The sequence below is a fragment of the Phoenix dactylifera genome, chromosome 9 (genome assembly GCF_051530095.1).
Source record: "Phoenix dactylifera cultivar Ajwa chromosome 9, Ajwa_hap1_PhDact_Kaust_v1.1, whole genome shotgun sequence".
Classification (NCBI taxonomy): domain Eukaryota; kingdom Viridiplantae; phylum Streptophyta; class Magnoliopsida; order Arecales; family Arecaceae; genus Phoenix; species Phoenix dactylifera.
In genome coordinates this window covers 26,419,678-26,447,477 of record NC_143198.1, presented here as the reverse complement: position 1 = coordinate 26,447,477, position 27,800 = coordinate 26,419,678, and the positions used below count along the sequence as shown (strand labels likewise).

The 27,800-nt window shown below is 38.2% G+C and overlaps 2 protein-coding genes across 7 annotated transcripts; one reads left to right on the top strand and one right to left on the bottom strand.

The window, feature by feature from the left end:
* Positions 1 to 286: 286 nt before the first annotated feature.
* On the bottom strand, positions 287 to 18,357 carry LOC103719436 (peroxisomal membrane protein PEX14-like). Of its 3 annotated transcripts, none has more exons than XM_088704617.2 (12): positions 18,225 to 18,357; positions 12,067 to 12,314; positions 11,886 to 11,934; positions 9,222 to 9,388; positions 8,864 to 9,050; positions 8,628 to 8,765; positions 6,893 to 6,966; positions 6,738 to 6,780; positions 6,577 to 6,644; positions 3,909 to 3,953; positions 3,754 to 3,822; positions 287 to 1,056 (listed from the first exon to the last, which is right to left on the bottom strand). In XM_088704617.2, exons 2-12 carry the CDS (start codon positions 12,208 to 12,210, stop codon positions 541 to 543), a joined length of 1,500 nt encoding a protein of 499 aa, XP_088560743.2. In that variant the 5' UTR covers positions 12,211 to 12,314; positions 18,225 to 18,357; the 3' UTR covers positions 287 to 540. The 3 variants fall into 3 exon arrangements, with proteins under 3 accessions (XP_088560743.2, XP_008806902.2, XP_008806903.2); XM_008808680.5 differs by lacking the exon at positions 18,225 to 18,357 and adding an exon at positions 13,793 to 14,169; XM_008808681.6 differs by lacking the exons at positions 3,754 to 3,822; positions 3,909 to 3,953; positions 18,225 to 18,357 and adding an exon at positions 13,793 to 14,169.
* LOC103719435 (carbonic anhydrase, chloroplastic-like) lies at positions 16,690 to 27,800 on the top strand. Of its 4 annotated transcripts, none has more exons than XM_008808675.5 (9): positions 16,690 to 17,682; positions 17,883 to 18,029; positions 23,108 to 23,169; positions 23,527 to 23,575; positions 24,269 to 24,385; positions 24,482 to 24,535; positions 25,138 to 25,223; positions 25,599 to 25,704; positions 27,430 to 27,800. In XM_008808675.5, exons 2-9 carry the CDS (start codon positions 18,012 to 18,014, stop codon positions 27,562 to 27,564), a joined length of 627 nt encoding a protein of 208 aa, XP_008806897.4. In that variant the 5' UTR covers positions 16,690 to 17,682; positions 17,883 to 18,011; the 3' UTR covers positions 27,565 to 27,800. The 4 variants fall into 4 exon arrangements, with proteins under 4 accessions (XP_008806897.4, XP_088560744.2, XP_089781619.1 ...); XM_088704618.2 differs by lacking the exon at positions 16,690 to 17,682 and adding an exon at positions 22,496 to 22,742 and having other exon boundaries at positions 17,756 to 18,029; XM_089925493.1 differs by lacking the exon at positions 16,690 to 17,682 and having other exon boundaries at positions 17,756 to 18,029.

Genomic DNA, 27,800 nt, shown 5'->3' with positions numbered 1-27,800 from the left:
AAGCAATCATGTTCCTCATAACAATTGTCTAAAATTGCTTTTAGGAGTCACGGAAGAGCAGCTAGTGAAATTAGAATCATCAAGGCCCAAGCTCCCAAAGAAAGACAGAGCTCGCATCAGTCTGCTCCCATTTCAAAACATAGAAAGATAAGCATTAAGGTTGGTTAGAAACTCTGATTTAGATTTTAGATTGCTATATCTTGTACCGATAAACTCGGTGCAGGCCAGCACTTCTCCAAGCTTCACAAGGAAAGCAAACACTTGTAAGGGTTCCACTCTAGACATCTGATGCAAAATTACCTTACATGAAATGCAAAGAATTTGGATCTTTAGTATGGGGTTGAAGATGCCACGAACTCATACATTAGGACAGATATTCAGGGAAGTTTTCTCCCATGCACTCCCTTATGCTCTTTCTTGATCTACTTTTTGTTTGATGATCTAAATTCACATGAACTATATCACTAAATCTTTAATATGCCGAGAAACCAGTCGCCTTTTTGATTCCCATATATGAGCATGATTCTATATTGAAATCCATTAATGCTGGTCAAATGTATCTGGCCCCACTGCTTCAATGCCAAGTTCCTGTTCTTGTTTTCCAGATTGATTCATGTGTGTCGCCACACTACCAGAGCTCTCTGATTGAGCTGCAAGATCAGATGCTCTCACTTTTTCATCTTCTCCATTATCATCATGAGCTGTGGATCCCTCGTCACCAGACTCCTGCTTCTGAATGGATGATTTTGGCTGTCGGATAGCAGCTGCAGCTTCTGGCATCACAATTGATGGTGGCTGAGGTGGGACCCAACCCTGATAGTTTGGACGTTCATTGGCTCCCATCCGGTGAGAGAACTGCCTTGGTTCGTCTGCTTCAGAATCTATTTCGGTGATCCTCACAGTCTTCCTTCTCCACGAAGGCTCTGAACCATCAGAAGATCTCCCATACTGCTGAGAGTTGTCTTCTTTTACTTCGGAACTCACCCCTTGACTGCTTGCTTGGGATTGAAGGCCATAAATGGGCCTTTGCTGAGCCTGCTGAGTGCATTCCCATGGCTGTTTGACAACAAAAATGAGGACACATCAGTCATTTTTGGTTTTTTAAATGAAGGAAAAAGAATCTGGAACCTATTTCATTTTATATTGCAAACTTGTGATCTTTCAGGTGCTTCAAAATCCAGATGTTACTACTATCGTTTCCAATAGAACACCAATTAATTTGAAAACATGAGTCAATAGTACTGTGAGGGTGCCCTAGAAAATTGTAGAAATGGCCTTATTTGGTGCAGTCCAGGTGCTCACAACCTATCATACAGCCATATACTATAAGTGATGATCGCAATCATATGATGGTCATAAAACTGTTGTTTCATTAGCACTTTAAGATTATTCAGAAGTCCATTGTTCACAAGGATAATACAGATTATCAAGCAAGAAAATCTCCCGAACAAAACATCTTGGCCAACCAAATGGAAGATAAAGATATTGTAAATAAGCCTTGCAAGAGATGATTGGTAATATAGCTTTCTAGGATGAAACACACATGGAGATTCAGTGTCTAGAAAGCAAACTGATCTAGTCGATATGGTTGACTTAAAAAGGATCAAGGTACGATCCACTAAAGTCTGGTTCACATTTTCATCAATTGTTGTGGCCAAATTCCTGGCCAAAAGGACCTTGCATAAGTGAGACGCTTGCAATGGAACCTAGGAGGTCAGTTGGCGGATGAGCAGACCAACAATATTAGTTATGCAGCTTAAGCTACCTATTAGTTATGTAGCCTAAGCTCATGCAATAAGGGAACATCCCCTTAGCTTCTGAATGAATCCAAGCGAGGTGCTTACGAGGCTATGTTTGATAATACAATAGTGAATCCATTTATCAGGCAGAAGTTATTTGCCAAAGAGCCAAACTGGAAAGAATCCTATATCAATGACTTAGAAAGGTAGATAATGTGATGATGGCAAAGAAAATTTCAAGATGGCCTCGACAAATGTATGTAAATACTGATAATTAACTGAAAACTAAAAATGATTATTGGCAGTGAACTTACTGTCCTTGAATACATTTACATACCACTTGATGATCAGATCTAGCCTTGGAGAAGAGATCAGAACACAGAAAATAAATATAGATTTTTCTTGCAAGAAGGTTATGGACCAATCTAAATGTTCCCTTTATTTATTCAGAATCAACATAATTTTAATTATCACAGGTTCTTTAACTTCTTATGAGTCTGGAATTGGTTTTATGCATTAGATTTAAAAAGTAGAAGTCACCAGTAGGCTATTTTGGCATGATGTGTTCTTTTCTGACAACAAACCACTTCCAAACTTTTTCTCCCATTCCTAACACCTTTCCCAAGCACTCCCCCTTCCAATTCGTTACCCCTCATCATATTATAAATGTTAACACTAAAGCAACTAATCTAGGGATGAAATATATTGAAGCTGAAGTATTCAACTGGTGCAAATCTGATTGCATAAATATCAAAAAACTATCGTTCTTTGAAGGGAAAAATATCAATGACTTAGAAGAGTAGAAAAGAATGGAAAAAGTATTTTGTAGATTAATAAGATCCTCCAAAAATACATGCAAATATTTGTAGACAATTGCAAGGTTAAAACAACTGCCCATCAAAAATTTGCTTTTTTGAGAACATATTTCAATCAGCTATCCTGCTATCACAGCAACATTAGTCTCAGAAAATCAACTGTATTATTTTCACATAAATGTGAGTATTAGATTACCTGGTAAAAATGATTTCAGAATGGTGTTTGTAATTTAAAAATGCAATTTTAGAATTAATATATGCTAATTCTTTACTTTCAGTGGATTCAAAGCTTGCTTTGCTTACTATTTAAAGTTAGGAAAAGTTGCTCACTCATTTTTTCGGCACGGTATGTCCCCATCTTACCACAAATTTCCCCCCAACTTCACTCCTTGTCAGTCCACCACTCTTAATTTTATCCTATTGATCACAATATCCACTTTCTCCACACTGGAGTCTATCACCACGAACTCCATGACGTTTCACTGCTCCCATTTAACCTTGCCTCTCCCCTCTCTAAATATCTGCTATATACATATACTAGCTAATTACATTAATCAGCCCCAACTGACGAGCCAAATTCAATTCACCAATTTCAGCAGCATGATCCAGCATGATTTTTCCCTTCACTCAGCTCCTGTCCAATAAACTCTAGTCTGCTACCACCACCAAAACACTTCAACCTCTGTGTGTGGGTGTGCATGTGCGCACACGTGAACCTGTGTGTATGTGCATGTGTGCATGTGCACCTCTCTACATATGCTGCCCCTTCCTGGTTTGCGAAAAGCAAAGATGAGATGTGTTGACGATTATTGGAGGTGTACGGAAGTGAGGGGTGGCTGATACTAGGATGCAACGGCAACACAGGGTGCTCTATCTGCAACAAGGAAGAAAGAAAACGTGTTGCCTACATGACCTGCTTGATTGGAATTAAAATTGAAATCCAATACATAAGAGTAAACACTCTCTCTCTCTCAAGTATCCATAAAGATTATCGTCTCAAATTCTTTCAGAGCACAAGATCTGAAATGTGAAGCTGGAGTCAGGACACCCAACACTGATGGTCACTATTTGCCGAGCAAGCCACATGGTGATCATCAGTTGTAGAGTTCCAGATGAGTCAATACATTAGTGCAACCAAAACCTAAAATAAAACCTCGGATACATATTAAAAAAGGTTAAATAACATTTAAAGTCCAAACCTTGACTCGAGGTGCCATAAGAGGACTTGGTATAGGCTGATTAGGGTTGGGAGGCATGTCATCAATCTCCTGTGGGTCAGATAAAAGAGCAAATGGTTAAATTTAGATGATTAAAAAAAATCTAAGGTAGAAAACCCAGGGAAGGAATAGTATACCTTGATGTTAGGAGGTTTTTCTCCTCTTTGTACCATTTCCATGATCTGAAAATTAGAATTTGACACTTAGTGCTGTATCTTTGATCCTTAAGTAAATGATAAGCCCTATCATTTATCTTTATTTTTGTGCACTGAGGCAAATTGCTAAATATTTTATCAGCATTTAATAGTTTTAGGTTAAAAAATCAATTTGACCATGGATAATTTTAAGAACTGGAGACCAAAGCCATCAATCTCGAGAAAAATAGCCCATGATTCAGACAAAGAGTCCATGATTGACGAAAATAATACAGCAATTCCAGGAAGCTGTTTCAGATTGAAGAAATGAAATGAAGGACAGCTGAAGTTCCTATCCATCCGCTATTGCGATCATACTAAGTAGCTAACCTTCAAGATCTGATCAGACAAGCATGTACAACCACTTAACCTGCCCAAGCATCTTTCATGTTGACAGATAGCCATTGAATAACACAAAAAAAAAACCTAAAGAAGCAAAACACTGTTGTAATCATGTGTTCATGCTAGTCTATGGTACCATGAACTATACTATTCGGAGTTTGTGAGTAGAACAAAAGTAAATTACTTGTGGACCCTACAAATTCCAAGACCCAGAGTACAATCGTATTGGAATGCTGCAAGCATGGCTATTTAGCTCAGCTCAGCTGTCTCATCCCACATACCATCAAGATAGATTATATTTAGACACCGATATCCCTTGAAAGAACCTCCTCATCTAAAACAAAACATGTTTTCTTAGAGCTTATTGTTAAACTCCTCAATGGGCTTTCAATCTTATCCTGTAAGATTTTTTTTTTTTTTTTTTTTTTTTTGGTAAAAAATAGGAGGGGAGGGGGAGGGACCAGCCCACCCGCGTAGCAGCCCCATTACTGGGCCCCCCTTCCACCAGGGAATGTTCGATACAGGTCGCAGGTTTTCGCGTGCCTTCCCCGACCCGTGGGCTCACCCCACTGGGTTCACCGCCTCACGTGTGGGTACGTCACCCCAGCGCCACCTTGGTACAAGTGGAAGGAAAGCATAACCGCCAACAAGCCAGCCGGGCGTGGGACATCCGGTCCCCTAATTTAATCGACGCCCGCGCGTTTCGAACCCGGGCAACTTGGGCGGAATTATCGCCCCCTTACCACCAGGCTACTACCTTGGTGGCTATCCTGTAAGATTCAATGTACATGTCTCCTAGCCGATAAATGATGACACCCTTGTGATGGCAAGGAGCTAGGTTTGTCAACAAGGATGAGATGGCCTGTTATATGTTCTTTCATGGGCTTCTACAGCACAATGAAAACTGAATTCCAGACATAGACATTAACTCAAGCATGAAGAAAAGCTAGTCACAATGGTAAGAAATTTGGTCTGAATATGATGGTCTTCACTACAGACCATATTACTTGTACTTTTAGCTTCTTTCAGATGAAAGTGGATGAAGATTAGAGAGGTTTGGCGAGGTCTAATGCAGTTCAGCCTACTACTCCCTTGAATGGACAGGCTTCTGCACAAAATAATTTAAACCTGTGCAGTCGATGCAGGGTTAATTCCAACAAACTGATAGAGGTGATAGTGGGGCTTAGCCCAACCTAGCTGTCAACAGATATGGTAACTGTGATAGCTTTACATATTTAATCATTACAATATAGGCTGTTGAATGCCCTTTAATGAGCATAATGGAATGATAATAATGCTGTTACAAAGAACGTGCAGAAGATAATGCAAAGTGGATCTTTCAGTAATGTTCTTTGCGTAACAAATACACCCTACAGATAAAAGAATATGAGAAATGCGGGATCTACATACATTACAAACATAGTCTACAAACAACTAGTCAAAGCATCATTCAGATATAGGAAATTTGGTATACGTTGTGTGCAAATGAATTTAATGCACATGGACAATTAAGTGTGCACACGGATATGTATGTTTCACCTTTACATCAATAGAATTTATAGTCCCTACTTGAGTTCTGTCCATGAACCCCTTGAGGTGGTGGCTTATTCATCAAGCATGACCTTTCAATAATAATATGCATATGGCATCGGCATTGCATGCTTGCTCATCAATATGGGTTTTGATAGGTCATACTGTGGTGGATCCAAATAAGGTCAGCACTCGAACAGAATAAGATAATCAGGTTCAAATTCAGATTAGGGGTTTCCTCATTAGCTTTGACTTAAGTGGATCCATAATCAGATAAATGATAGCAACATAATATTTCTAAAATAATAGGCTACCTATTAGATTAGGAAGCACAATATTTTCATATGAAATACCATCATTTTATTTTTGTGATGCTAAGTAGTTACCACTTGATAGGAATCAATGATCATGGCCTTCTAGCAAACTCTAAGTTCTTATTATATTACATTCGATAGCTTGCTTCAAGACCAAAAGATGAAACTGATATAAACTAAGATACTTCAAAGTGCATATGCAGAAATGATGCAGTTCGATGCAGGCATGGTTCTACACAAAAAATAACAAAATATGATATGTTCAAGGTTTGCCCTGGTGGTCCCACTGCCCTGCTTAGCAACCAGAAGTTCTAGATTTGATTACAGGTTGATGCATCCTCAAAAATCTGGACCTGGGTTATTATAGTACAGGTGGGCCTCCCCCCTTTCTCTCAGAAGAAAGATGTTCTCAGCAAGTTGCATACCTCGATAAATGACTTCGGGTGAGGTGGCATAGCAGGTTCCATTGATGCAGGTGCTGATGAAGGCCTCACTGCATACAGGCATTGCATCAGTTAAAGCAACAGCAAGAAACATCAATTCTAATGTAAAAGTCAAAACTGGAAATAAGGATCCGGATGATTACCTGCCCCAGAGTCCACCATCTGAGCACCATTTACTTTTGCATGCTGGGCAACACAAAAAGAAAAAAAGAAAAAAAAAAAGGGGGAATAATTGGAAAGTTGCCAAAGATTTGGATTGCAAATATCAGGAGTGACAATGCAACAATTGCTAGATTACCTTTGAAAGTGTGATAGAAGCACTTGGATCTGATTGGCTGACATGAGATTTGCACCATGAACTGTTAGTGGTCCCTGAAGATTCCACAGAAACAAATAGCAAATCAACTGCAGTGCTTCATTAAAGGATGGAAGATGAAATACTAAATCAATTGTTTCTGATAAGAACAGGCATTCAGGAGAAAAATTTTGTATGTAGGTATAATTTCTTCCTTTTCCCCTTTTTTTGTCCTATAAAAATGATGAAAGAATCGTTTAAAGGTCTTTTACAATAGAGCCATTCAACAAAGTTTTAGCTACTACTCATAACATGGAGAGGACCAATATGCAAGAAAGTCAAATATAACAAACATACACAGGAGCCGCATAACATCACTATACAAATGTTGATTACAAAAACCAGGAGCTGCACCGCACGTTGCTTGGATAAACATGGAGATACATCCTTAATGCAAAGCCTAAACCATGATAGATCAAAAAAAACAAGCCTTATCTCATCTGGATGGGTTCAGCTATATGAATCGAGGTATGATTCATTCAAATCTGATAAATTTTGCCACTTTCGTCACATCAACCCTCTGTAAAGTGCCAAATACATGTGGCTCTGGACAAGGTAGGGGCTAGTCATGAAACCTATAAAGCTAGTTGGTGTGCAGGATGACCCATCTGATGCTGACAGCCCATGCAACAAAAAAGGAAACAGCGAGGTTTGATATACGAAATCATATTCGCCCTGCGAGGCACAAAGCGAACAAAACACAACTGAATTTTTATTTATTCAATAAGCATAAACTTACAAAAAAAAATCAAAGATATGGAAAAACAACGTAACATATGAAGAAAATAAGAATCCATGACCAACAGAAGTTGCATTTATTCAGTTTTGTCTCCCAACCAGGAAACAAGAGTGAACATTAAGAATAAACCAGAGATGGTAAAAAATAATCACATAACATGGGTACATACGAGCGAACATGGCAGTCAACCAGTCAATGGACTTCAATATTTTAAAGCCACACATATTGTAATCATCAGATGCCACCAGCATATTCTAAAGCATTAGATTACTAATGGAGATGTAAAGTGCTGGAATTCCAAGTAACTACTGGAAAGAGTTGCAAATATGCATTCAAACCCAATTGGCCTGATATACACTATTGCAATAGGTTATGATCCATATAATGACACATTCAACCCCAAAGTGCTTCTGTAGTTAATACTAGTACTCCAAATGAAATATGCATTTTTCCTGGAAGAAAAACTTCACAGCTTCATAGATAGAGTATTGGTGCTAGTTGCAGAGACACTAATTTGTATGGAAATGTTCTACCATCATGCCCTTTCTCATCTTCTCTTCTATTACACCAGCCAGTTCTAGTAATCAGAAGATTGTCAATGTTAATTGACAAATCATTTATTTATTATGTCACAGGAAAATGCCTAGAATTTATCCAAAGTCCAGATTATTCGGATCCATCCTAATTCTGTAGAAAAGGCAATATTTATTCTATAGTAATTTCAGTAAAAGCCATGTGGGATGTTTTATTGAAAACATCTCAACAAATGGTCTGCTTCAAAATGGAAAAACCTGACAACTTTGACAGCCGATGATATTCAAGCCAGCATCACTAAGTTAAGCTTTCTGATAGGTAGTTGATATGATATGATCAAAATATTATTTTCACGAAAATCAATCAATTGACAAGGCAATTAGTCATTTGATTGAGCAAACTTACTGTTCCATGATTTATCCTCATCTTGTGACTTAATTACTTCCCTTCTCCTTTCCAGCTTACATATAGCATTACCCAATGATTTCATCTCCTCCACTTGGACATCTAACATTCCCATATATGCCTCAAAGTACTTTTTTCCTAAAAAGAAAAAGAAAGTAAGGCTCCAAGTCAAACTTTAATTGTAGGATATTAGTAATTCAATGTCAAAAAGAAGAGAAAGATCAGCATTAGAGAACCTTCATTTTTCGCATTTAACAATTCTTGACTTGCTTTAGCTGCAATAGCAGCAGCTGAGACAGCCGCTTTTGCAGCTTCTGCTGCTCCCTCAGCCAGGCCTGATCTTGATATTTCATCTTTCTTGACATCTTTTTCTTCTGCTACAACTTTCCGGATCCAGGTTTTCAACCTAGGAATAACCACATTCTATAAAAGCAGATGAGTTAGAAGGAATTCAGAATTTTATGAATGATTCCAACTTGACTGCAGTAAATATATTACATCTCATGAATGAATTGTTAGCAAACATCAAATAGCTGAGCATTATTATCTAAGCTACCTAACAACAACAGCAGGTGTGCAAAAACCAATTGGTACCTTGAAAAACAAAGCAGTTCCAGCTCCTGAAGCAGCAAGGACCCCAACAGCAAGAAAAGCATGGGACCAATAAAACCTGGTTTGCTGCAGGCTTGGAGCCATGACAACACCGCCGACAGGAGCAGGTACTGGTTGTGATGACTGGCTGGGAACTTGTGGATGCACACCTGCAGATGTTTGGCGGAGAAGCTAATCTTGAAGATGATGATGGTGATGCTGTATTATAATTATGGTATGCCGTACCGTATCGAACTGGACGGTACAGAGCGTATCGTACCATATCGGTTCGGTATTGATACCGGTACCGGTGGCGTACTGACACTCAGTATGCCAAAAAAACCGCGTAGGTACCGTACCGACACTATGCTAGCGTGGCACCGGTACAGGGTCTGGTACCAAGACAGCAAACCTTGATTATAATAATAACAAAAACAACAATAAGAATAATATAGAAAAAAAAATGAATTCTTAGACAACCACATAAGGCAAAAACATTTTATTTGACAAGCTACAGCTTCACGATAATATCAAAATGCCCAAACGTTATACGGACTCAGGCAAAGAAAAATCTCTGCAACAGAAATCTATTAAATTATATTCTCGTGATAATAAAAATTTCATGTGTTTTTCATGTTTATGGATAATGTTTGTTAGCTTATTGGGGTCTGAAGGATTAGTTGGAAAGTTCTAAACATTCCCAAAGGTGTTCTGATGAGGGATGATAGGAAGTATCAATTGGGCCCAATGAACTGTTTTACCCCCGACTTGGTAGCTTGATGCATCATGTCTCACACCGAAGTCATACACCCTTGGCTGACCTAAAGGAATATGCTTGCACAAATAGCAAAAAAGCTCCACTAGTTCTAGTAAACCATCAGGATCAAGGTCCGCAATCTCGGTACCGAGTACTGTATTGGTACCTTATCGGTTTGGTACAGTACGGTACACCTCTGTGCTGAAATAGCTCTCTTATCTATTTTCTCAATTTTCATCTCAGTACGCCTCGATATGGACCAGTACATACCTTGATACACCTCGGTATGGGATACTAGGAGGTTTATACTGACTTGAATATGTGTTACATACTGGTTTTTTCCAATACGGTCTGGTACGCTCCGTACCGGACGGTATGGCAAACCTTGATCAGGATCACTATCAACAACAAAACTATTTATATTTCAAACCAAAAAAAGAATCACTTTAGCTAAGAAAGAGGGAAAATAATGAAAATTTAATTAAAATCCAAAAGAATTTCGTTGCTACCATTGCATGATGCTAAAATCAGCACTAAGCTCAATGATGATTGAAGTAAATCTTGCTAACCTTAGCCTGTTAAAAAAGAGGCTATTACCCAATTATGGTCCAAGCAATCCGAGGTTCTGGAAGGGGTAAACTAGGGATAGACCTAACCTTTGGCCTTGTTTTTTTTTCTTTGTTTTTGCATAAAGTGGCTTCCCAAGACTCGAACTTGTGTCATTGCATTTGTCAGCCCAAGCTAGCAAGCAATGCCCTAAGGTCGGAGGAATCGGTACCAGGCACCATACCGATTCTCCGGCCGGACGAGTCGGTACATGTCGTGCTGGGCTTGTATCGACAAAAGGCACGGTACTATGGGAGAGAGGTAAAGAGAAAGAAGGGGGAGAGAGAGAGGGAGGCTAGCAGAGGGTGGTGAACACTGGCGGAGGCTGCAGCAGGCGAGGCCGCGATCGGTTCTCCTGTTTTGAATGAACCCAGAGGTCCTGTCACGGCCTCACCTACCGCGGCCTCCGTCGGAATAGGGAAACCAGCCGTGGCCTCCGTCGGCCCTCCGCCGACGTCCTGACCTCTCCCTGTCTCTCCCTCCCTCGCTCTCTCTTTCCTTCTCCTTCTCCGACTTCGGTAACGGATCTCATTTCTGTTGCCGAAACCGTACTCGTGAGCCTCCGATATGGCTCGAAATGGCCGAAACGCCCGGTTCGAAATGGTTCCGCCAACCTTGCAATGCCCCAAAACTTCTTCAGATATTGGCTGCTAAAAATAGGACTCCTAATTTGGCATACGCACCTTACTAAGACAAGACTCAGAAGTCAGATGACGAGTATTCACATGACAAGTGATTTACATGATAACAATATAAAAATTAACCAAAATAGATACACCATAACATTAAAGAAATAAAGATACAGATTAAAAAATTGACCCATACTCGACTCCTAATAGTAATTTGATACCTTTTTCATTCTTCTTCGTCTTTTTGTCTCATTCTGCATCAATTAATTCTGTTGTACGAAGGATCACTTCAAGCTTATATCTTCCTTTCTTATTTCATTTTGGAGGTGCTTTTGTATCTTGCATTTTGATGCCCCTCTTAAGATTATTACAGGATACATGCTTTTTTCTTGACTATCATTTATAAGACCCTGGTGTACTGGAAGTTGCTCAGATTTTTATATTGACAATGGTAACGCTTTGTTGCTGTCAGTGATATTAAACAGCCAATAAGGATGATTTAGTCAGAATATGTTATTATATTATTTGGATTTGGATAACAATGTATGATGTTGCTGGACTACATAAAGATAATATTCTATATCAAGAAATTTCTGGGGAATTTTGTGTATGCCAAAACTTATTAACACTTGTAATTTTGCACCACAAAATTTGACTCGATATTGAAGACGATACCTTGATTTTCTGTATTAGTCTCGACACTTGGAACATTTGGAGGTGGATCCTGAGATACATAAAAGATGATTAATGAATTTCTGTGCACTTGAAAAGAATTTATAATTTCCATGAAGATTTGCCACCAAACAAAGAAACTAGCAATAAAGTAAAATAAGTAGACATATGGGGAAAACTTTACAGGTACACGGCGGAAGGCTTCATCAATTTCCTCCTTTGTTAGCCCTTTCTTTTCCAGGAAAGTGTGCCTGTAAATGACTGGGGAACCCCTTACTTTCGGATGTGACAAAAATTGAACAGCATTCTGAACTTGCTCCTCCCTCATTGGTTCTGCGATTGCAAAAACTGGTCTTCTCGAAGATTCATCAGCAGCCACATCTTGTTTGACATCTTGTCCACCTTCCTCCACTGGTTTTGATAACTCAGGGCCTAAAATCGACATACGAAGATATTGTTAGTATTATTAAGTATTAAAGGCAGAACATCTTATTTCCTACAAAAGAAAATGGGTATTAATATATGCATTGACCTGTGTGCATCTTCCAACAAGCAGCACCAGCTTAAAGGTACTAAAATAAACAGAAACTGACACTAACTGAAAGCTTTCATTGCTCATGACTGCTACCAGCTGTAATAACAGGTAAAAGCATTCTAGAACTCAACATGCCAGGAATACCGCCATGTGTACCAGGGGCAGGGGAACTTCATCCTTTCTTGAATTCTTCCTCCCTTTCTGGTGATATTTAATGTATGTCCCATGTAGTTTATTCCATGTGTTTTAAATTGTACAGAATTTAGTAACGCATGATTGCTATATCAAGGTAATTCTATAGGGGTAAAATAACAACTCTATGAGACAGAACAAAGGAATGAGGAGCGCGGGACTTGGAAAAGAATGCGAATGTGATGTAGCCATAGGTCTATGTTCTTACCTGGACAAAGTAATAATAAAGTAACAATATATATACACATAAGAGTGTATATATACATGTATCCATCTTTTATTCAGACTTAGAGGCTTCCATGTCAACTCCCAAAGAAATCGAAGTAACACTGGGTAACTTACCTCTGCTTGAATTTACATAAATATTTATTAATAGGGCAGTAATGGTGATAGAACCAATAGAAGCCCTCAAAATTACTAACAAATTAGTTTTTTGAGTTTCGGAGGAATGTAGCAGGTATAGTGATTTAGTAACTACCATTGTCAAATAGGAGGCAAACAGATTCTCAGATGTGAAAGTGCTTAGATGGAACTATCAGTGGATTTATAAATGTTTAGATTCAGTAGTTTGTTTACCATACGAAAGAGAAGCAAAACAAGTGGTAGAAATCCGTGAAATTGGCATGTACTGCAGCAATTTCCACATTTTAAACCTTATTTCAGCATCAATTTAATTATTATGATGCGCCAACTTGAATAAATAACAACAAATTCGTGTTTTGTCCAATCTAATTTTGCAGCCCTATTACCAGCAATGTCGATTACTTCACCAGTGAGTCTCCCTTCTTCAAATGTACAAACCACTTTTTTTTCTTGGTACTAATTTAAGCAGTGTATAAGCTGTAGGTCAGTCTGCTACGGAAATACTAATAACCCATTTTCAATCACTCGCACCTCCTTCCACTATCCATTTCATGTCTGTTTCAAGATCTTGTTTTGTCATCACATCTATTCGTCTTTAGACAAATATGACAAATAGGAGCAGATAAGATCCAATCGTGGACTGATGATGTTAGATTAGAAATAGAGAAAGAAGCAAAAAGAATTATGAAATAAATAGGAAAAATATAAGAAATGAACAGGAAAGCAGCGAAGGCCTCGAATCCCAGAAGAATTATATCAAACCAAAGAAGAAATCAGAAGCAAGAAAAAGGAAGCGATGATTGGGGAGAGAAGATTTCACCTGGATTCTGACGATTGTCCCCGAGGTGAGTCGGAGAAGGAGCGGCGGATTGGGTCGACATTCCCACCTCCGAGCCACGTACCAATCTTCTGAGGCGGTCGAAGAGAGAAATCGGCGACTGCCAAGAAGAAATCCGGAAGGGTTCCCAGGGGGAGAGAAAAACTTATGGGGATGGCTAAGACTTAAGAGCAGCGTCAGTCGAGACTCGGCGAGGAAGAACCCAAATGAAAAGGTGCAACACGGAAATCGATGTACTAATATATCGAGAGAGCCAGGAAGGCAAGTCGGGGGTATCTGGCTATCTATGACATCGGTCGCGTTAATCGCACGGAAATACCATGCTCTAGGGATTGGTCCGGCCAGTGGCCCTAAGAGGCGGGGCTCTTCGGGCAATGACGATATATGCACGCGGAACTCTCGTGTGTTTTTCCTTTGGAGCTGGGCTGTTAATGGGTGAGGACGGGCTGGAATCTGGTCTGATCAAATCAAATCAAAATAATAATAATAATAATTGTAGCTGATTCATTTATGAATTAGAAAGATTAAATGCACATCCAACTAATATTATTTTTATGGGAATCTTTATCAGATCTTTCAATTCCTTTACTTTTGAACCACGAAGCACATGAAATGAATGATAGACGAGTGAGAGTTAAAGAATCTAATCAAGGATTCCAATTGTTTGAGAGTTTTAAGCATGGGCAACAGAACTGTTCCAAACCATCCGATTCGAAACTTGCCGAGCCACACCAGACTGAGGAGAGAGAGAGATAGAAGAAAAAGAGGGAAAGTGAGTGAGAAAGAGAGGGAGAGAAAGGGGGAGAGAGGGGGGGAGAGTGATGCTAGGAAGGGGAGAGAGAGAGAGAGAGAGAGAGAGAGAGGGGCTCGGAAGTTCTCTCCTCCTCCGATCGTCCGCATATTGGCCAAAACATGTTTCATTAGAAACAAAGCTCAGCCGATGTGCAGAAGGCCAGAGGAAGAGAGAAGAGCTTCCAAACTCTCTCTCTCTTCTCCCAGCATCTCTTTCTCCCTCCCTCTCTTCCTCTCTTTCCTTTCTCCCCCTCCCTCTCTAGTTTTTCTTTCTCGATACTCACTAGGACGGGATAGCACAATATCGTATCATATCGTATCACCGGCTTGCCAGCACGGGTGCTAATTCTAATACTACCAATCTTGGTTGTAAGGGTCCAATTTGATTGGAAAAAGGAAGAGAGAGCGCTTATGATATTTGGTACATATAACAGTGCTTATAGGATAATTAATGTTGGATGTGATCAAAAAATAAATCAAAAATTTATATGGTGAAAATTATGTCAAAAGAATACCTCCAACAGCCTTAAGAACATTATTTCTCTTCCTATGCAGGGTAGATAGCTATAATACTTCCAAAATACAATTGGTCTCCTATTCAGCATGGCTCCTCTTTGTTGGAGTACAAGCACATTTAAAGTTTGACCCCATCGACTCCTTCAGTAATATATAGTACAGCTTAATCAGATATGAAAGTAGGTCAATTTTATTAATAGCCCTGCACTATTATGTTTATTTTCAAGAAAATTTATAAAGTTAGCTACAACTCATAAACATGGCTCTCACGGCCGCTTTCCGCATTATTACCAAAGGTACTTGTGACCAAGTAATTGAAATAGGTACCCATCACTATAAGAATAGAGTGGAGACATAATTCTCATGTACATGTGTGTGTATATATATATATAGAGAGAGAGAGAGTGAGTTCGACGGCACACTTGGTGTAAGTCCTATAATAGGCTATCCAAATTCAAAATCCAAAGCATAAATATTATATACACTATAAGAAATGCCTACAACCAAGATTCATATATTTTGGTAATCTCTAGTCCATGCATCAAATCAATGCAAAAATAAGCATCATCATCTATACTAGTATAGTAAAATACATGATAGAGAATATAAATTAAAAATTATTTTATAGAACATTATTTAAACATCTTAAAATATGGATAAATTTCAATTCACTAGATTTTGATAATTAGATCATAGTAAAATATAATATCATGCTATTAGAATCGTTAATTTGATACATATTTGATTATTTGATTGGAGATCATAATAATATATAAATTTTGGTTTCTAAGTATTTTTTGTAGTATACTATTTTTCAAGAAGTTAATGTGAAGTATATACTCTAACCCATATATATATATATATATATATCCGTTTGGGTGTTTTATAAGAAAGGTACGATTTGATTAGAAAAAAACGTAAAGGTGACATAGGCCAAAAGTTAGGAGGTAATTAATATATTTTTAAGATAAACGAGAGCGTATAATCAATAAGAAATACGACAAACAGAATTAAGAGAGAATACTCCCTGATTTCCAAACTATTATTTTTATATAGTATAAATCATTGAGAGATTCTGAATGGAACATCAAAACAAAATGAAATAACAAACTGAAGAAATTCAAGTGGAGAATAAAAGATCATAAAGCATGAGCATGTCATCCCCTCTATTTTTTTTCTTCAATGTATTATTTTTGTTTCTCAGCCATTTGTTGTATGTAGTCCTCCTGATCATCTCAATCAATCCTTGACCGAGACACAGCTCACCAAACAATTCACTATCCTAAGGTTTTGTGGATAAGGGTTTGTTCATTCATGGCCACCTATCCAGGCAAAGAATTAAACATAAATGTATTCTATTTATAATTAGGTTCATCCCAATGAATTGAAAAAAAAAAAATTATAGAAAAAAAATTCTCCTAAATCTGTTTGTTTTGAACAAATTGGCATGTTCCAGTTAAAAATTATCACGTCTAATTGGAGCCAACCATTTTTATAAAAGGATAATGGGCCGTGTTGGATACATATCCATGACATTAACCAAGTGATCACATGCAGTTTTAAAACAATTTATGCGTGAATCATTATAAACAACTCCTAAATACATTGAACGCAAAGCTCAAACCTAGCGCAACTCAGTGGTCCAACCTAAACTTCAATTTGATGAATCGATGTTCATTACAACACCTCAAAAAGTCCAACCATCCAACCTAACATGAAGATGCAAACTTCTTGTTTTGACTGTTGACCATGTTAATCAAAATTCTAAATGTACATAATGAGTAATACATGTCTCCCTCTTCAAAGTGAATCTTATCCAACTACTAGCATACTGATTATAGACTGCACTTGTACATTTTTAAGTTCAAAGTTCTGGAATTAATACCCACTATTCATAATGAAATGAGTGTGGTTCAGGTCCACCATGCACGAATTGAAAATTAAGTTTACACTTCTGGCTGCCCGCCATACATGACAAGCTTTGAGATTGCAAAATTGGGTTTTATTAATAGCTATTCTTGCATTTAAAAATTTTCCAACCGCAAAACCCAGCTGCACTCCAAGATGTCGCCAGAATGAGCACATCATGTCCAACTTCTTACACTAAACATCCCCACTTACACCCAAGATCTTGTTCGCCTCTCCCTCCCTCCCTCCTCCCTTCCTCTCCAATATCCCTTGCTCCATTAGACAGCTCTCACACCTCTCTACCTCAACCGTGCAACTCACGGCTCCATGCATGGTTGAACAAACCTTGAGATGATTCGAGCTCGGTCCTGCGATGGACATGCTCTTAGGAGACTTTGGAGAAGTCCAAAGTACATGGTCGTACGTGTTCATTTGTGCCTATTGGCATGTAGCAAGGTTTTGGTACGTAAAGATACTGTGCACAGCGGTGCATCTGCTGTTCACCCTGTGTTGAGCATTAAATCAGCTTAAGATCATTTCACTGCACAAATCTCAACAGAGGGTGAATGGCAGATGTGCGGCCGCACACAGGACATGTTTTATGTGCTAGAAAATATTCATGCCTTGGAGGACAAAGGATCAGCAAATACAAAAGGGTATGTTCTCTATCATTTTTTATAAAATTGTAACGCATTTAGTAGTGTAAAGCATTCATTTCTTAGCAAGCATAAGATTAATTCCCTTTTTTCCCCAGTTCATTTAGTTTTATCCATCGATGATCGCATGTACTCGAAATTTGAATATCTCATTGAATTTCTCCCAATGATCTTCATCTGGCATCGCTGTAATTGCTTAGCATGTTGGCGCTGAAGGATGATCAGAGAGCTCCATGTCTCCAGTAGACTGCTGAGGTGCAAATTCTTTACATTGGAGTCTGCAAAAGTATGAGCTTTCTGTGGCACTTGGTCCCTGTGGATTGATTTATATGCATTGCCCTGTTAAGGTGAGTGCTGAATTTGTATCTGTTGTTAGATTTCGCTCTTGCATATAGATTAATTGTCTGGCCATTCTGGCCTTAGCTTTTGCTGACAGACACATGTGAATAGGTATTTGAGAGATATTTGTAGGGATATACAAGCCTGTACTCATATATATATATATATATATATATATATAAGAAGGTATATGGAAATGGTACCTATGATTTGAACCCAAGAGTCGCATTGATCTTGTGGTCCACAGTTTTCTGGCCATGGGGAGCCTCTCTGCAAAACCTCATCCTCTTCCAGCTGTGGACATTAGAATGGTCAAACAACTTGTTGAAGGGGCATGGTCGTGCCTGTTAAAGCCTCTATATCATCCTCAACAACCATATCCCTACCTGGTGAGGTGATGGAAATTTGTGTGAACCACATGAAGATTCCTTCCACCGTATTCTTATCAGAGAAAATCTAAGATGTTTGTGGCATGCAGAACCGTGCTTTAAATTACCATGTTGCCTGGGTGATGATTCAACTCATCATCAAAGAGAATTTCAAACATTTGTGGTGTTTGGTTTTCTTCAGGGGAATTAAGGTTGTTACTATTTTTTTACTTGTATAATTATACAAGGTACATAACATTTTTGTTAGGGATTAATTTGAATATGGGAAAATAGTCTGTTAAAAATTTGATTTGGTTTTAGCGCTAATTAGTACCATAGGCCAAGGCTAACCGTTTCATTATCTTAATGAATTGATTGGAGACTGCCTTTTTTTTTTTTCAGAAGAAGAAATGGAGCCCCCGCATCCATTTCAGCCCTCTTAAATATTAAACTATCAATAGGAACCACACAAATCCGATTGCCCTCATCAATATAAACCAAAACTTAGTTTGCAAAGAAATCTAAATCAAAATTACAGCCTAACGTCACTGTTGTTTCTCCTCTCTCTCTCTCTCTCTCTCTCTCTCTCTATATATATATATATATATGTATGTATGTATGTATAAAATATTAGTCACTGTTGTTAACTAAAACTGTATCATTTTCCACTCAGTTCTTCTCAACTACAAGGCTGGCTCAACCCTTAGCGACTGAGGCAGTTGCCTAAGACTCCGGCCCCAAACGCATTTATTATAGTTGTTGTGGCTCAAATTTGGCCCGACGGTGACCATGCGGGAGGAGTCGAAGGAGTTGCCGGAGTGTAGAGGAAGAGGATGAGAGCCACCACCAGCGCAACAGTGTACATGCAAAAAGCCTCACCGGTGTTTCCGGTAAGGGCTCTCTGACGATCAAGTTAGAGTGGATTTAAAATGGATTTCCAAAAGTCCCTCTCACGTTACCTTATAGGGCTATTTATAGTCCCTGTTGAGATGTCCAGGTGGCGGAGGTGTGGCTCGTTCTCATCATAAGAGGGGATGGCTTTAAGCCAGATGGCGTGTGGCTGGAGCCTGCTTCGGGCGCATGGCGCAGTCTGTTCCTGTGAACGATAGGGCGTTGACAGTCGTAGCAGGACATGGTTGGAGCGGTATGGCGTTGTCCTTGACTGCCATTGGCCAACGGACAAAGCATGGCGTGGAGGCATCGCGATGTACAGCCACGTGGGCGGGCGCAGGCAGGCTCGTGGAGGCGGCCATAGGCATGGCCGAGCTCGGTGAGGTCGCATCATGTGTTTGATAAAGTCAGTTTGTCGGGTGCTGAGGTCAGCCCAGGATCGCTGATCCCAAAGTGTGCCTGGTAGTGCGCCCCCGAGCTCAGGGGTCGGGGCACATTATTGGATAAGACAACCCGAGCTCGGTCGGTGGTGTGTCGGCGAATATAAGGGCGCCTCGGGCTCGGCCAGAGCACGGTGTCTATGGAGAGTAACGAAGCGGCCCAGCGGAGAGCAAGGTATTGTCCGATTTGGGGGAGTACGCACGTGCTTTACATCGTGCGTAGATCGTACACGACAATTTCTCTCTTACGGCCTTGTCCCACAGAAAGGGGCGCCATGCTATGAGCGTCAGAAAAGGGTGGTGCAGGGCGTAACAGCGGTGAGACCTATCTAAGGTCGGCTGAGCCCTTGACGAAGTTCGAGCTCGGATTGATTTTTAGCGGGACCGAGGTCCGGCTCAACCGGTGCTGGGATTTATCTGGCTGAAATTGGGTGGTCCCATTATTGTGAGCTAGACGATCCATTTTTTCCCATCAATGGTTATAAATGCTACATATCTTTATAGCTATAAATACATTGAGACCCCAAATGCATTTATGTTGGGACGTATCTCTTACCTAAAGAAATTTATTATCTCTTTCCTTAATTATGCATTGAGGCCTCTAAATGCATTTATATTGGGGCCTTTGAGTTCGCCTTAGATCCCAAATATATTGAGCCGCTCCTGCTTCTCCTGCTTGTGCCAACTCCCGGAGACCAGCTGCTTTTCGACCCACTTCTGTCTCCAGCCTCACCCCTTCCTCTTTGTCTCCCTCGCCTTCGACCCTGCGCCTCATCAGGAACTCTCCTGTCTTTGCTGCCCCCTCCACCATTGCCACTGCCGTGGTAATATCTCTGCTCTCTCTCTTTCTCAACATGAGCATTCCATATATATGTGATACGTGCTAGAAAGGATCTGCCCCCTCCCATGCTTGAGTAATGTTACTAACTAAAAAGATTTGAGGACTAGAAATATCAATATAACGTAGAACGTTGTGGAGCTATGTAACAACCTAGGATCTTATCCAAAAAAGCTAGCTGAAAGGTAACCTAGGATCTAAGATCTACCTAACGAATAATCGATGTAGGACTAAACACACACCCGCACGAGTTCTCATAAGCTATTTGGGGCAAGTCGTTTGGTAGTGGTACTAAGTGCATGATTACCGTGGCTCAAGCACTGGAAATTGTTTCCCTGATTTTTTTTTTATATATAATTTCATTTCTATGTTATGACTTATGCAAAGGGAGTGAAGGACGAGATTGGAATGCAAGCATGCTCATTTGAAAAGAAGTATTTATTATGACAAAGGGAAGTATAGTGTGACACCATCGTCGGAAATAAAATGAATATGCACTTAACGTGTGAGGTCGAGGTTCCCTGGAAGATTATGATTGTGATATCTTCGGACCATGCATGATAATTCTATTTGGTGCTAAATTTGATGGCTTTATTTGCTTCAAATGTATATCTCATCCATAGTGTCAACTTGATGGTCAATTTTCAAATCTACATTGTGTCAAAGGGAGGAAAAATCAAAATGATGATTCCTTTATTTGTTTAATTAGTTTTTAAAAAATACGAGATGAAAATACGAGCGACCTTTTCATAAAAATGATGAAAAAATGACTTAAATTCTCAGTGAAATCACTAGGCTATTGCCCTGTTTGCAATGTTACACTAATAACCTTCATGCATTAACAGTCACAATTGAAATAAAAGAAGTCCTTAGTACAAATATATAGTTTATCAATACAGCGGGCTTCTTAGGTCAGATTTCTAGCCAGCTATTATTTCCGGTTTAAATAGTGTAACAGTTTCACGCATCAAAATAATAACATATGTGACTTGTAAAGTGATGAAAGCTGAACTAAGTGGCGTGATATTATTGCAAGATATCTCCATCATGCCAACGAGTCAAACATTTTGGCAGGCCTGACCTAATGGAACTATCCAATATGTGGTAGAGAAAGTCTAACCTGGGCCACTTATATATCCCTATATATTACTGCCTCAGTTGCACCTATTTCTACTCCCTGTAGTGAAATAGTTACGCAATATTATAGTCGTTGTAATGATCTCCAAATATTTTTACGTATTGTAAGATGTTCATCATTAGTACATGAAAATTTTAATATGATGAAACTGATATTTGGCGATTGCATACTCCCCACGCCTTGACGTGATTCAAGCCGAATGTCGCGCCCTCAATTTTGCCTGCAGGATGGAGCCAACTACCAGACGTAGTGAATTGCCTCTCTTCTCCAGGCCAAAGAACAATATAACAACCTAACGCATTTGGATTTGGGCTCCTTCTACACAAACTTGTAGTTTTTTTTTATATGCAATGGAAATTATTTTTCGTACACAGTTACTCCTATTTAGTACAATCTTATAAACAAATCAAGAATTAAATTAAAATAATTATTGATATTAAATATAAATTTTTAAGTAAATATAAATTAAACATAAAATGGTTGTCATTAATTAGACTCTTCTGTATCTCTATTACTCAAAAAATATGAAAAAGATAAACAAAAATTGGGTCAGAGAAACAGTCATTAATATGTCTTTTTAGTTGGTCTTTTTTTTTCTCTTTCTATGTGATTCGGGCAAATTTACTACAAAACTATTTTTGAATACTTATGATTGTAGACCTAATCCTGCCTGTAATTTTATAATTTTGCTGGTTATATTATCATGATTTATGAATTCAATAAAATTTTCAATTTAATTATAGTTTACTTCAAAATCAATTTATAACGATGATAGATTATAGACCCACCATTGGTGCAGAAACGTTCTAGATATAGATTTGCGTCCGTATGGATCTGGAAATTATTACCTGGATAAAAAACTGCGAACATAGCGGCCGCTTCTGACCTGCGAGGTATATCTTTACTAATCTTGTGCCTGCGAGCCATCCGAAAGTAGAGAAGCTGGAAAGAGAGAACGCTTATAAAGAAGCGGCCGAGATGGCGAGAGACAGCATCCGCATATCCTCTTTTAGACTTCAGAGCAGAAGCCATCCAGGAAACGGAAGGTTCCGTGAATCGCCATCTCTCTCTCTCTCTCTCTATCACGATTTACACCTTGGAATTTGGATCATTTGATTTCGCATTTTTGACTTGAATTTCCGTTTCTGATCAGAAGATTCATAAGATCTCTTTTCCATTTTATTTGTTTCCTTGGGGATTAGAATTTTTCCTGTCGCTATCGCTGGATCAGTTTTTTTACGCGATTCCTTAGTTTATCGATAAAAAGGAGTATCAGTATCTTAAATTAGTTTCCTTTTACGTGAATCAGAATCAGGAGGAGAAAAGGGAAACCATCCATGTACTGTTTAAATAAAGTTTTCGATTTGATTGATGTTTTTGATTTTTTTTCCTAATTTCTGAAAATTTGCAGGAGATGGAACCGGTGGAGAGGATGATGTCCGGGTTTGAGCAGTTCAAGAAGGAGGTCTTTGAGTAAGTCACTGAATTACGAAATTGGCCCTTCTAGCCATTGCCGTATCCGGTGGACATAATAACACTTTAGTATTTATCAATTTTATGTGGTCAATAAATTATTAATTTTATATTATATATCTATTATATAATAGATATAAATTTTAATATTATATAATAGATATAATAAATAGAAATAAATTATCAATTTTATGTGGTTAATAGATGGAAGAAATAAATTATATAGATAGCATTATCTTGCAGTTGCATGTTGTTGTAATTTAAGATCAAATGCCGCTTAAAGTAACAAATCTATCCTTATTTGTTGTGCGGGATGATATTTCAGTCTAACATTTCATTCTTCAATTTGTTGCGCAGCAAGAAGCTAGACTTGTTCGGTCAGCTTGCAGAGGGTCAAAGCCCTAAGGTGAGATTCTGATGGATAGAAAAACTTAACATTCAGTCCTTTGCTGGACTGTTATTTGATCATTGGTTCAATCTTTTATATATACTAAGAATTGCTTTGAGTTGGGATTCTCTTCAATTCTAGGTCGAAACCAAAAGGCTTAGTTCCATATCACAGGATATTCTTGTATTGCAGAGCGGCTTATAATTGAGGGAGACCTCTATATTTCACATTACATGACTTGCAAACTCCACTCAATCACAGGATGGTTGAGCATATATGAACGGTCTATGATGTGGACTGCATATGCCTATTTGCTAGTATTTTTACAATAGATGAATGATTTGCAGGCTATTTTATAATATATCGACGGTCTATGATTTGAAATTGGACCTCTTCGGTTCAACTCAAATTAGAGAGGATTTAAATTTATTATTTTACACTATTGAGATATTAAATATAAAGTGGTCATCAAAACTAAAGTTAGAAATAAAATGTCCTTATTGCGGTCCTCAACAGCTTTTCCTGGATTCTAGCTAATGTAATTAGTGTACGAGAGTCCAGAGTTTTAAGACTTTTTAGGGGGACAAGTGTCTACATTCGAGAGTCATCTCAATTTTCCGAGTGGAAATGGCAGCGTTAATGCTAAAATTAGGAAAGACCGAGGCGTTCTTAATTTTAGAACTCATTGAGCGAGAACGTGGTGCGATGCAGTTCATGGTGTTTGCGTGTGCGGACTCCCGCGTGTGCCCCTCCGTGGTCCTCAACTTCCAGCCTGGCGAGGCCTTCACCGTCCGTAACATCGCCAACATGGTCCCACCCTACGACCCGGTATCATCCCTCCCCCATTTCTTCCTTCCCTCCGTTTGCTGATCCTCTCCACCATCACCCACTGATGGCCCCACGTTCATGGTCTTTTCCGCACAGACAAAGTACGCGGGCGTTGGGGCAGCCATCGAGTATGCGGTCCTCCATCTCAAGGTCAGCACCAATCTTAATTATCTTATTATATTATTTTTCTTTAAAGGATTTTTAGCATGCATATTTTTCTAAAAATTCAAAATTGTACAAATACTTTTTTAAAATTTATATTTATTTTTATACCCTCATAAAATGCTGTTTTTGTACAAATGCTCCTAATATAATGGTTCTTCTAACACCGTTAATAAAAACCATATTTATTTTAGTTAAAAATAAAATAAAATTTTGAAATTATATTTTTTTTTCCTCCATCGTGTCAACTTATAAATGTTTCTTTTTGCACGCGAACCATCGATTAAGAATATTTTAGTAATTTTAATTTAAACTTTTAATTTTTTAACGGCATTAGATGGCGTAAATACATATCCAAAAATAAGGAATTAAAAAAAAGATAGAATAGTAAAACAAGTGTTTTACGAGGGTATACATATAAATATTAATTTTAGAAGAATATTTATACAAAATTTAATATTTAGAAGAGTATTTATGTAAAAAAATTTTATTTTTTTTTGCTAGTTATGGCATGCATACACACTTCATTTAAAAAAATAATTGATTATTGCACGACCCAGTTATTGAACGGTTGATCGGGATTTGGGCAGGTGGACAGCATCGTGGTGATCGGTCACAGCCGTTGTGGTGGGATCAAAGGGCTCATGTCCATCAAGGATGACGGGACCACCAGCACGTGAGGATCACCCTCCTCCTATAACAAATTAATTGCTTTTATCTTTTTATATTTAGAGGTATTCATCATATTCCCAAGTTCCGTTCTCGAATCCTCCCCTCCCGAAAGCTCGGAGGTTTCGGTGCAAATATCATACTTCGTTCCTCCAAGGTACGTTCATGTGATTATTCAATCGCGGACGTCAGATAAGCAATGTACGGCCGTGAATATCAGAAGCGAGGTCATTACGCGTTGCGGTAACGTACTGATTGGACGGACGTGATTCAGAACGTTCTTCTCCTTTTAGAAGATTCTATTTTCTTTTAGAAAGGTCTTTGTAAATTGTAATTCCTTTTACGCTATAATCTAACATTTTTTTTCAAAAAAAATATGCAGTGACTTCATAGAGAGTTGGGTGAAGATTGGCCTTGTAGCGAGGGAGAAAGTGAAGGCACAGCACGCGGCTTTGCCTTTCCAGGACCAGTGCACCCAATGTGAAAAGGTACGCAAAAGAATCCCTTATTTCCCCAATGTGATTTGTCCTCTTAGTTTTGAAGGTGGGATCTTGTGCTGGGGGAAGGCACATTTGTTAAGCATTAGCAAATACTAAAATCACACTAGCTGGATGATATTCGAAATATCTTAAGTTTTTTGGAACAGGTTCGAGTTAAACAGCAATGATTCGAAGCACTTCTCCTTACATTAAACTATTTTGAAAATTTAAGATATAGAATTTTCAATCTTAACAGGAAAAGAAGGAAAATGGATATTCAATTATGTCTTTTGGATGACTCGATTATTTTATTTGATGTAGTATATGATAAGCGGAGTGATGTAATTCTGGCTCTTTTTATTGATATAATGGTTTGACATAGCATGAGGACTTCAACTTATAGGCCAACGCGAATCTCACCTTGGTGTGCTTTTCAGAGCTTGCAATGCGGATTGGTTATCTAAGACAGTGTTTGAATACTTGTTATCATGTGTAAATAAGCCCACCAATTACAGGAGAAGGTCCTTGTCTTCTATTTTGATTGCTATAAATAGAGCAAAATCCTATAAGTCAAACTACGTTGGATCTTCATACAGTATTTTATTTTACAGTCTAATTTATCATAAAACAAACTATGCAATTGGAAAAAGCTTTAGAGGCATCTTTATGATGGATTTAAGTCCAAACAAGGATAGTGGCTGGTAGAGACATATTTTACACTATTTTCATAGTTCAAGGAAATATAGTTATAGTTCTCATTTACAAGAAAACAACTATAAGATTTTATTTCCCTGTAACTGCAAATCCATTAAATGATACACTAAGAACAGGTATCCAAACACACCTTTAGAGAAGATTGATGAACTGCACTCTACCATGTCTAATTGTTTTACTAATCCAAAATGAAATTATAAAAAACTTATCCTTTATTTAAAAGTTGTTGACTAAAACCTGTTTTAACTTTCAAATCTTTATCATATATAAGGAAAACACCTCCACAAAGAAGACACGCACTCAATATGTCCCCTTTTGCTTGTGTTGTAGCTGATAGCGCATATGATTTGGAAGCAATTTGGCCATGCTTTTTGAAAGATTCAAGACATAAAATTGCATATTTCATGTCTGTGGTTTTTTATTTTCACTTAACAATTATGTATGCACACAATTCCACTTTTTCATTTAGTTAGTTGGCATTCCAGTTTTAGTTGGTAAGGATAAAAGAGTATAAGATCTCATCTTTTCTAAGAAAATATATGAGTCCCATACACACATCACATTGCAAAAAAGGGATAAACTTAATGCTAAATAACTAACTTTATGAAAATTACCGTGAAATGTTAAATCCGTCCAACATAAGTTGTTATCAAGGAGGTAACTTTGATCGTTTTGCTACTATAAATCTTGAGTTAATATTCCTACTCTCCTTTGTTGGTTATATAGTTCTTGATCTACAACATGCTTAGAGCGATCATGTTGATTTTCTTACAAACTTCTCTCTCCTACTCTATGTTTATGTGTGTGTGTGTGAGAGAGAGAGAGAGCACATACATATATTTGAAATCAAATCGAGTTTTGACTGGATTTCAATAATAACCATTTGGTTTAACATCCCTAAAACCTAATATATTAACATGCGACAAAAGTAGCCATTTTTAAAGTTTTTATTTTATATGTACTCAACCTTAGTTACTTCTGGTTCACTAACTTACATTGAAATTTTTAAAATTTGAATAGGAGGCCGTGAACGTCTCTCTCCAAAACCTGCTGACCTACCCCTTTGTCAAGGAAGGGTTAGAGAAGAAGACTCTCAGGTTGTTTGGAGGGCATTATGATTTTGTTAAAGGTAGCTTTGAGACATGGGAGCCGTAGACTTGCACTTTGCAGACCCCTTAAATGCTTTGAATTTTTATTAGTAACATAGAATAACCTTCAGGGTTTCTAACCTGGGGTCTTTTGATAAGTGATGTATGTTCTTATCATGTTATCATCAAATACATCAATGACAGTAATGCTATAAAGATTTCCTCTCATGTAATATTTTTTATACGAAAACTATCATAAGTTGTCTAACAGTTTATGATGCATCTATTTAATATGAGATTCTA

What these genes read in the sequence shown, in the direction of transcription:
- LOC103719436 (XM_008808680.5), bottom strand. Translation starts at nt 13,853, where the DNA reads ATGTCGACCCAATCCGCCGCTCCTTCTCCGACTCACCTCGGGGACAAT. An exon ending in GGACAATCGTCAGAATCCAG is followed by an intron (nt 12,315 to 13,792) that starts GTGAAATCTTCT and finishes TGTCGATTTTAG; the next exon opens with GCCCTGAGTTATCAAAACCA. An exon ending in ACCCGAAGTCATTTATCGAG is followed by an intron (nt 3,954 to 6,576) that starts GTATGCAACTTG and finishes TCTAATTTTCAG; the next exon opens with ATCATGGAAATGGTACAAAG.
- LOC103719435 (XM_008808675.5), top strand. An exon ending in TTCAAGAAGGAGGTCTTTGA is followed by an intron (nt 23,170 to 23,526) that starts GTAAGTCACTGA and finishes TTTGTTGCGCAG; the next exon opens with CAAGAAGCTAGACTTGTTCG. An exon ending in CAGAGGGTCAAAGCCCTAAG is followed by an intron (nt 23,576 to 24,268) that starts GTGAGATTCTGA and finishes GGTGCGATGCAG; the next exon opens with TTCATGGTGTTTGCGTGTGC.